Source organism: Sprattus sprattus (assembly GCF_963457725.1).
Source record: "Sprattus sprattus genome assembly, chromosome: 13".
In the NCBI taxonomy this organism is placed as follows: domain Eukaryota; kingdom Metazoa; phylum Chordata; class Actinopteri; order Clupeiformes; family Clupeidae; genus Sprattus; species Sprattus sprattus.
In genome coordinates, this window is record NC_137911.1 from 20,881,680 (window position 1) to 20,892,383 (window position 10,704).

Below are 10,704 nucleotides of genomic sequence, written 5' to 3' on the forward strand. Positions count from 1 at the left end.
GCTACCAGACACATTTAAAAGTAATTTTAACTTTAACTTTATTCTTAGGTTGAATTTGTGTAATGATATGAACTTTTAAGTAGGCCTATCTTACGCGTAACCTTTCACCTGAATAACGAAACAATGGTGTGGCAACAACTTAATGATTATAAGTCAAACTCTCTGTCTCAAAAGTCTCCGTTTGTTGTGTAACATTGCATTTGACACCTATAAACATTTGACACACTTAATAACACTTGACAGTTACAACTTTTCATGTGGATTCATAAAGACTGATTACATCTACTGTATCAGCTGTTATAAAGGCAGAGTGAACCAAGTAACCAAGTCCATGGAGAACTTGCCTACATTGCTTTTTGAAAAAGACATTCATTGAATGTCAAATCATTGAATTTTCAGTAGCACAGCAGTTTCTATGACCTGACCAAGCAGACGTTGAGAGGTCTTCCACAGAAATGCACCCAGAACCAAGGGGAGGGAGGGGAAGGGGAGGGGAAACAATCAGAAATATGGCAGATGAACTCATGCACATATCAGGATGAGCATGCTAGCATACATGTGGTAAATGTACACAATGCATACAATCATATGATGATACATGATAAATACACATTTGATAGAGGACAAGGTGGAGTGGTGGAGGGAAATGATTAGTAACAGATCATTACACATTTATTAACTCTGGGAAAAAGCATTGAAGTACTGCATAAACGCTTAGTGGGTATAGTGTGCTTGTAAGGTTACTATTGGGTAAGTAGAATAATGGAACATAAAACTATGTTGATGGTGGCAATTATTTACATTGCAGGAAAATGCAAGCACAGAGTATAGGGGAAGTATAAGCGCATGATAGTGTGGTGGGGGTGGGTAGTTGTAGGCCTCTAGGGTTTCTAAAAGTAGATAAGGTGAAGAGAATACAGCAGGATCCACCAGTGAAGGTAGTCTAGACTAGGAGGGGAAGAAAGAGACAAAGTGAATGGGCCATTACATGTATATGTACTTAATGAATATGGTGATGAGGAACAATGTTTCCACAGCCATCAGCATTTGCGAGCAAAGGTCAAGCTATAAGAGAGAAAACAATTGGTTATTAAACATCAATTTGATAAACAGATACAGAGATACATTTGAGTAAACAATTAACATTAATATGACCACTTTATCAGTAACAGTATTCGCATAGTATGGTACAGAAGGAGAAGGAGAGGGAAAGGCTGCCCGGCAGGGTGAATGGGAATTTTGCTTATGTTTAGTTTTGATGAGACGTTTAGGCATTCAGGCCTCTATAAAGTAGGCAGTGTCATTTTTGAATGGCACCATAAAAACAAATGCAATTCACTTTAACTGAAATGGCAAAGCAGGAAACAGTAAAAATGATAATTAAGCTATTTGAGTTAATAAATCAGGTCAGACCTTTTCATTTCTCTCCTTTGACCTATGGTCAATGTGCAAAGGTGTTAGCACTCAAAAGTGTGACAAGATAAATTGATGCACAACGCATATTATTCGGTATGTCGATTAAGCAATATGGTACAGTACAGGTGTTTTTGAATGCTACATACGTCTTTGAATGAGCCAATATATATGAAGACACAGCACATGAAGAGATACAGCTGGTCAGCATACATGCTTAAGAACCTACAGTGCTCACATTTCCATTGATGAATTTAGCAGTCTATTTTATTTAACAAATCGAAAGTAACATTCAGACTTTATCAATCAGGAGTCAAACCTCTGACCTCGGTGCTGCTAACACACACTATACTAATAAACTGCTTTATTAAGTGCCCCACCTATACTGATACACTGCTTTATTAGGTGCCCAACCAATACTAATACACTGCTTTATTAAGTGCCCTACCTATACTTATACACTGCTTTATTAAGTACCCCACCTATACTAATACACTGGCTGCTTTATTAAGTGCCCAACCGATACTAATACACTGATTTTTAAGTGCCCCACCTTTACTAACACACTGCTTTATTAAGTGCCCCACCTATACTAATACACTGCTTTATTAAGTATTAAGTATTGACCTACAGAATGATTTGAAGACTGCTATCTTCTCATAAACATGTAAGGCAAAACAAAAACGTCTCTTCATACTTCACACAAAACATTTTAAAAAGTTCATAAAAAAAGCTTAAGAAAAGCTGCAAAAATAGTTGGATAGTAACTTTTTTTAACTCCTTGGGTAGATTTGCAAAGGGCCTGAACAATATTTTCATTCAATCAAAAAACATTTAACTGTTATTAAATGGCTTTCTACATTAAATTGCTTTTAAATGGACAAATAATATTTTATTGATGTTATAAAATTCATGTAAAGGTGGTACTAACAGTAGGTTAATCATTGTATGTTCTCCCCCATGGCAATTCCTGTAGCTCAGCTGGTGGATGTTTGGGACAACAACAAGACCATGGGCTCAATACCCAGCATACATGCTGATTAAAATGAATGATCTGGATCAAATCTGGATAAAACTGCTAGAGTTTTATATTATCTTTCACAGTATTCATTTACATTTAGTAATTTAGCAGACGCTTTTATCCAAAGCGACCTACAAAGGAGAGAACAATCAAGCTACTAGCAATAGAGACCTACTGTTACAATACATACTATTTTACTGCAGGTGCAAGTTAGTGTGCCCTCCCAGAAATGCCCATACTTGACGGTATAGAGACAGAAGGATGTGGTAGTTGACTGTGTCAAAAGCGGCTGATAAGTCAAGCAGGATGAGAACCGAGTATTAAACCTTACACCATTCCACAAGTAATTCCCACCAAATGTTTTCTTTTAAATTCATAAACTCATCACATCAAAAAGGCCTGACTTGGATAATTTCCTCAGTTGCTTAGTGGTTCAATGCCTCACATTCCCACTGAAGAAGTAAAATGTTCCCATAATTTAAATGTGGTCAATCCCTGCATAGCAGTACTGCAGTATTATCACAGATCATTAAATCCACAAATATCTTTTTCTTAACAGGACTGTGTTTAAAAAGGCCCTCTGGTTTGCTCGGATTGGACGGAATGTATTACCTTCATATTGTTATGGAGTACCGTGGCCAGCAGAGGACGATGTTGTCATTAAAATTGGTCCTCTGCATGTTACCAGCTTGTGCTAAGCATATAACAATAATTGGACTGACATTCTACACAACCACGCATGCAATAACATAGTGAATGACTAACTGGTTTATGGGAAGCTTTGCCGAATATCATTTGTCTAATAAACCATTTGAAAAAAAAAAAAAAAAACAATAATGACACAAAGAAAAAATATTACTGTTCACTTTTTATTGTCAAATATTTATTCGGTTTTTGCACTGAATTACCTGACCAAAAATAATGTAGACTAACCTTTAAAAACACTATCTCAAAAAAGGGCGACTCGATGCTTTACTGTTCACTAGTTATGTTTGAGAAATGACAGTCAAGTGTGACATTCATATCCACTTTGAGGGTTAGAGAGAGTCATATGGTTAGATAATCTGCAGCCTTATATGAAAACTTATCCTGAACTCCCGTATACCCGCCTTCGCATTTAATTAGGAGACATGGGCGGTCACTATTCCCTCTCGTAGGCTATATAAATTCAGCCTACATTCATTTGTAAACTCAGTTTGAGCCACAATCCGTAGCTCATAGTCTAATACAGACAAGGCAGGACTGTGCTTGGCTGGGTAGTTCTTGACTCTGCTTCTGTTGTTAACTGAATCTTAGTCAGTTTATAGCTCCTGTGATCTAGGATGGATTTCAAAGAACTAGGTGGTGATGACATCTCCGAGGGAGAAACAGAGGATTTGGATAGCTTGAAGGCAATCACCGAAAAACTCAAATTGCAAACACGCAGACCGTCATATGTTGAATGGAAGGAACGATTGCAAAGTCGGCCTTGGGAAGAGAACGCAAATGTTTCAAATAGTGAGGATACGGATGAACATACAAACGTGATTGAAGTTTCGATAGATGAGAATTCAGATCCAACCGTTCGGAATATTTGTGGTTTTGAAACTATCGACGATGCCCTGTCTTGGCTTCGGAGTGAGCTGGTAAGTATCCTATGCCTTTACCTGTGGGATCAAAAGTTATCATACAGAAATGCAAAACGAAATGAAAAGTGCCTCCCTAAAGGTGACGAGTGACTTTGTATTATATACTTTACCATCATAAATCTTGTGTTGAATTAGGGATGTGTGCAAGTGCGTCATGTTTCCAAAGGTCTTAGCATTATGATACTAAAAGTAATTATGTAAATTATGTGGATTAGCCAGCGTCAGAGATGAAAGCACCTAAAGCAACTCAGCACACTAGATTCTCATTTTCTTTGGTGCCTTTGTGATGTGTGTGAGTAACCTCTTGATCTGGACGTCAGGAAATCCAAACCAGACCTTATCAGTGGCTCTCATAGTCAAATTAGAGGTCATGCTCACTTCCCTAATTTTTCTCTTTCTCTGTTGGTGAAAGGTCTATGGCAATATTTAGAACATTATGGGATATCCAGATATTGGCAGTTTTGCTCTCAGATATGATAACAGACCTACATTCTTCATCTCTCCCCTGCCCCTCTAGAGGGAAATGCAGCTGCAGGACAACCGCCTGGCCCGGCAGCTCATCCGCCTGCGAACGGAGATCCACCGCATCAAAGTGGAGCAGGTGTGTCACCGGCACAAGGAGATGCTGGACGACGCCACCTACGAGCTGGAGGAATGCGGTGAGGAGTCTGACCTGCTCTGTGACATCCCCATGAAGGCTGCCTTTGCCCTGTCCACGCCACTCAAACACCTGGGCCTCACCAAGATGAACATCAACTCTCGCCGCTTCTCTCTGTGTTAGAGATGAAGAAGCCAAAAAAAAAAAAAAATTGTTGTGTGTAATGCCTACGTATTTTGCTTGGAAGGATGTGGTAAGTAAGCATAGACCACATAAAGAATCCATGGACAGATGACAAATTGAACAGGAATTGAAGAGCCATAGATATCATTGATTTGATCCAAGCCCTGTTATGGGATACTGTTGGCGGAGGAGGTTTGGGCTCAGATTCTGTCCCTCTGCAGGGCTGGAGTGTCAGATTGCTGGGACAGTGAGGGCATACTCGCTCCACAGCAATGCAAGTTTGGAGAAACATATCAGATCTCACACAACCCCTATACTGCTTCACCTAAACACATATCAGGTGTAGGCACCTCTCATGTACTGAAAGACACACTCAGGGTGTTGTGATGCAAAATGACATCACTAGCTGAGCAAAAAAAGTAACGGCCACTCGTCAAAAAGGTCCACCAGCCACGTGCACAGGCACTAACGGGTGTCATGTGCTCTGAAGAGTGCATGGGACCCTTCAGCACTGTGCACAAGTTACCAGAGCTCACGTCTCTGTCTGTGGTCTCTGTTTGATGAGAGACCTGCTCCCGTATCGGTAACGTCTCATACAGAGGTGTGGACAAGCATTCTGAGCCGGCAAGCCGCACAGCAGGGAAAGGGAAACGAAAAAAATAAAAACATGCTCCTTTATCCAGGCCTGGCGGAGCTCCCGAAACACCAGTCACACAGGAAGCAGGAGGTCGTGGTCCAACATTCTGTCACTTCTTCCCCAGACACCGAAAATAGCCGGGATCGGTAGAGAGGTCATGGCCGAAGTGAAGGGGATTGATGGCAGGCTGTATGCTCAACCCATTTGATCTCGAGATTCGGCTCATTCTGAAGCTGCCCACTGAATACGCAAAAACCAAAGATGCTGTAAAACATTACAGAGCTTTATTTTTTGGTATAGAAGGCATGCCACGCACTTGTGGCAGAAATGTTGATTTGCCTTTAGCTAATTAGGTCTGGTGTCAAAAATGGCATACACTGAATCAGGTCTTGGTTCAGATGTTCTTACAGAATGTTTAGTATGCTTCTTATGTAAAATCCTAAAGATGTATAGATGGTTTGTATAGTTTCCTGATGGCATATGTTGTAATATTGTGAATGATAAAGTGTTAAATATGACTCTGTGTAATATGTCAACATGGCTAATTGTAAAAATAGAAGAGAATAGAACATTTAAACAAACCACATTGTTTATAAAAAATGCCTTATAATATTGTACCAGAATAGATTGTACATCGTCACATATGCCTTAGATGTTGGTGAGAAAGCTTGATGATGGAACAGAATGTATTTTTGTCAATTTAAGTTCTTTGAAAGTGGAAGAAGTTGCTTTCCTTGAACCAAAGTCTTTATACCAAGCAATAAACAAACTGTATGAGTCGAAAAAAGAACCAAGCATTGTGTTTTTGTGGTGTGACCAATATTGTTCTAGTGTAAAAACTGGCTGTTTACTAAATGTTTATCTTAGCACTTGTCTTAGCACTTTGCCAAGAATCAACTGAATGAAAGTCAAGTGCTCACAAGTACAAGTGCCCCACAAATTATCACAATGTTTACCATTGTAGCCACACAGAGTGCCTTGGTCCCTCTGTCTATTTCAGATATATATCATGCTAGCACTATAGCTTTATATGCCAATTAAAATATATCAAGAAAGCCGACGGCTCTACTCTCAATGAGCTCATACTAAAATGTACAGTACAACAATACAAAGTATTAAAATATTATTTGTAGTATTTGCCCCTATTATTATCACCAAAAAGATGTCACGACAATAGCCTATTGTATTCTCAATGAGAGGACAGCCTGAAACAAGAATACGTTTAGGGCATACAGTTTAGACACTCACTTCAACATAAAGGCGAATAACATCACATATGATATGACGTGAGTGAACGTAGAAGAAAGATAGATGCGTTTACAGATTGGGTAAATTGAAATGAACAGTATGATTTTTGAGCAAAGACCCTGAGGTATTTCTTTGGGCAGTAATGCTTTATTGAAATATATAGGCACCCGATCCAACTGAAAGAGGTTTGAATTTCTTTTTCAAGACTCAGAATGCTTGCACCTTTGCTTACACCTTAGCTGCTTTGTAGTTTATACAAATAGTTGTTACCCCCAGGAACAAAAGCAGAACAACATGAGAACTTGAATAACGTGGGTATGTGAGCTTTGGTTGGAGAGAAAAGGTTGTGCTTTTTGATGCAACTTGATAGTTTCTGCCTCTCCTGCATCTCATACTTGATGAAACAACCCGACCATGAAACGTGAATTTGAGATGAGGACCTATTTTCTCAAAAACATTACCCCTCTAAGATCAGTGTGACTAGGAAATAAGGAATGTAGCCCAGAAAACCTTTGAGAACCTTTTCTCTTATTTATGAAAGCAGAGCAGAACAGGTTGAGCTGAAGTTTTGTTACTGGTTGTGACAGTAGAACAAAACATAAAATAAACCAGACTGACATTACAAGTAAGGAATCTTAGTTACATGAACTTGCTGACATAATTTAACTTTATAAATATGTGTATATATATTAAATATAAAGTATAATGAATATACAATGTAATATATGATGTATAATATCAGTGAAGTTTAGTACTCCTCAGTGTTTGTTCTATGGCAGAGAATATATATCTGAATTGTACAACTCTGCTCAAACACGTGCAGAGAAATGTTCCCGCTAAAACATTCTGAATCGAAAGACCAGAACAAGACCTGTTGTAACATGCTTCTTTATTTCACCAACATGTGTTCTTGAGTGGAAAAAGACAAAGATGAACCTGCTCATGTAGCATGTTTGAACATTGATCTTCCCATTGCAGACTACAGCTTATTTCTCTCATACTTCCTGTGTGTGTTAGCACTGACTTCCTGCCGCTAGATGCTGTAGCTGCAGCCTGCTGCCGCAACAAAAGATTGTGTGGCTGCGTCAGCGATGAGAATAGAAGTCTCAGACCAAAAGCAGATGAGAGACATGACACCAGAGAGAGTGTGTGAGATTGTCTTTACAAGCCTCAAAGCGGTGACAATTTTAGCCTTAACAGGTCACTCAAGAACATACAGCGTACAGTCCACAGTGTGTGTGTGTGTGTGTGTGTGTGTGTGTGAATGTGTTGTATGTGGTGTGTGATGTGTGTGTGTGCGTGCGTGCAACTGTTTGTTCCTGCATTACTAATTAACAATCCTCTTTGACATTGTCTCTGGAATTACAGCTACTCTCTTTCCCTGTCCACTGGTGCTGATGCTTGGATCTGCTTGGTTCTGTTTTATTCATGTAGGCCATTCTCTAAGGGCAGAGGAGAGCTCCCTCCGGATTCTTGTGCACAGGAAATAACATAAACACAATAAATAGGAGTACTCACAAATTGGCCTCTTGAGAGTTTTCCTGGTTCACCCCAAGCAGGCCTTCGAGCCCCTGTTTATTCGACAACAGATTAAAATATTTATGACAACATTTGATACCAGCACAACATGGATTTCTGAAGGGACATGTAGTCCAGTCAGTATGTCACAGAAACTTGTCGCACGGGTATTAACGCTACATGTCTACACGATGATATCTGTGATAAACTTTGTAAAAATCTTTTGTATATTTCATGGATGTCAATTATGGCAGATGTCCCCAAAGAAGGTGATGCCACATGTACGTATGTGAAGATGACTTAAAAAAAAAAAAAAAGAATCCTAACCTTAACACAGTCACAGTGGTTGGTGCCATGGCTGTTAAATGTCAGGAATCCACACAGGGGTACTGAGGGGTGCGGGGGAGATGGGGGGGACCCTGACCCATTTTGCCCGCGAGGCCTAACGTTCCCCAGCACACAGCTGTGTGGAAGGCACCTGTGAGCCCAGGTCGGGTGAAGTGTTCAGCCTCTAAACGACAGGAAGCTTGCTTCGGGTTGCTTGCTCTCCACTACTGTGGTGAGATGTGTGTGTGTGTTTGTGTGTGTGTGTGTATGCACTGGGTTTGAACAGTCAAACCTTTAGGTGAAGAGCACAGGATGCGATCCTCTTGCTCATGTTGATGACTGGCGCTCGTGCGGCACATGTCTATAACACCCAAGTCAGTGGTTCTTCTGCCGCAATACGAACACATTAAAACCGGCCTGTTTGTAAAGGTCGAAAGGCTTCATGAGTTTTTCTGTGAATGATATGGACATGGAGATCCGTGCCGCGGCCTCTAATCAGTGAACTCAAGGAACGATAACTCTGAAAAAGTGTTGGGCAGACTTCACAGGGTAAGTTGTGGAAGAAACAATCAGTTTCAATTTCATCTGAACTGTATCAACTGTCTTCAAAAGTGCCCCACCTTGTTTTGTTTTACAAAGAATAAGTGCTTCTTCCATACACAAAAAAGTCCTATTTTCTAAAACACTTCTAAAGTATCTTTAAGTAAACATTAAGGTGAATCCAAGGTGTGTCTAATCCACACATATTTAAATATGAATCATTAAATATGATTGGATAATTACTTATATTGAAGCTTGAAAATGAAAGTATTCCAGATGTCATACTGCATGTTAATTTATCTGCTTCTTATCTGGTAAAAGTCTTTGTGAAAGCGAACAGATATTTCAAATTCAGATTACTGTACTTCTGAAAATTAAACTCCAAAACCAAAGACAACATGGTTTTTAATAATTTAAATAATTGTACAATTTAAAGGATAAAACATGTTTGAATGCTCTGTTTAGTTTTTTTCATTTAATTCATTTATTATTTAAGGTTCATTTCAAAGACACGCGATGCCTTACACTCTGGGATAATAGAAAATATCCCTCTTGTAAATCAAAAATAAAAATTCTAATATGAATTAATTACAAAAATGAAAAGGCATATCTGTTTGAACGTTGTTTTACTTCAATGAAAAAAAAAACATGTGTTGATGAACAGGATATCCTGGAACAGTACACTAGTCTTTTGTGATGTTTCTATATGAGGCATTAGTTCAAACCTGACAACAGCCCTTTTGAGATATTAATACCCTGTTTTGAGCTCTGCAATTCCTTCTTACAATTTCCCAGAACAATCTCATAGTGTAACTTAGATGTCATACCTGTCAATTTTTGAGCCTGTCATATATCATGCTCTAAAGCCAAATATCCCGAGGACCTTTTTCATAGGCCACAATTTTGTTTAGTTCTTAAATCAGTTGACAAATCAGTTTTATAATAATTATGACTTGCTATCAATTCATCACGACATTAGCAATGTGTTGTTACTGTGATGATAGTCTTGGGCAATCATAAGGCACTTAAAAGAATAACCTCTCTGAGTTGATTTCAGCCAGTGTACAAGATACTAAAAAACAGCCACAGGAGGAACACTACACTTCAAATGAAACCAACACTGTCATCCTAGATGTTACAAATAGACCTTTGGGATGGGTGGCATGGCCAACAACAATTATGTCCAACTCGAAAATCTGAGGGGTTTGACCCCCGCCTCTTCAGAGTGGAAAATAGTGACTTTGTTTAGATAGCCTGCACGGACATGGGTGATGTTCCCAAAGGCACTCTGGGCCCATCCGCTTCCCCGGACCCCTCAGCACCATGGGGGTCAGCCTTTTCCCGACTCAGCAGCAGGATTTCTCACGGGTTCGGACCCTAGGGGCCGATAGCCACTGCCGTCGGCCCCCTGACCCTCTTTCATGACCGGCCCAAAGGGAGATGGTCCAACAGGGGCATGGATTCATATGCACACATATAGTATAAAGACACACAGATACACACACACACACACACACACAAATGCGTACATTTGGACATATTTTGAAATGGTATTTAGGTATTTTGTCCTGTGTGCATTTGCTCCTCTGTG

General features: G+C 39.6%; 1 protein-coding gene across 1 annotated transcript; it reads left to right on the plus strand.

Moving 5' to 3' along the window:
* Positions 1 to 3,642: 3,642 nt before the first annotated feature.
* On the plus strand, positions 3,643 to 6,219 carry fam167b (family with sequence similarity 167 member B). The gene is made up of 2 exons (XM_080850103.1): positions 3,643 to 4,059; positions 4,580 to 6,219. The coding sequence occupies exons 1-2, from the start codon at positions 3,757 to 3,759 to the stop codon at positions 4,841 to 4,843; spliced, it is 567 nt and encodes a 188-aa protein (XP_080706229.1). The 5' UTR covers positions 3,643 to 3,756; the 3' UTR covers positions 4,844 to 6,219.
* Positions 6,220 to 10,704: the final 4,485 nt, after the last annotated feature.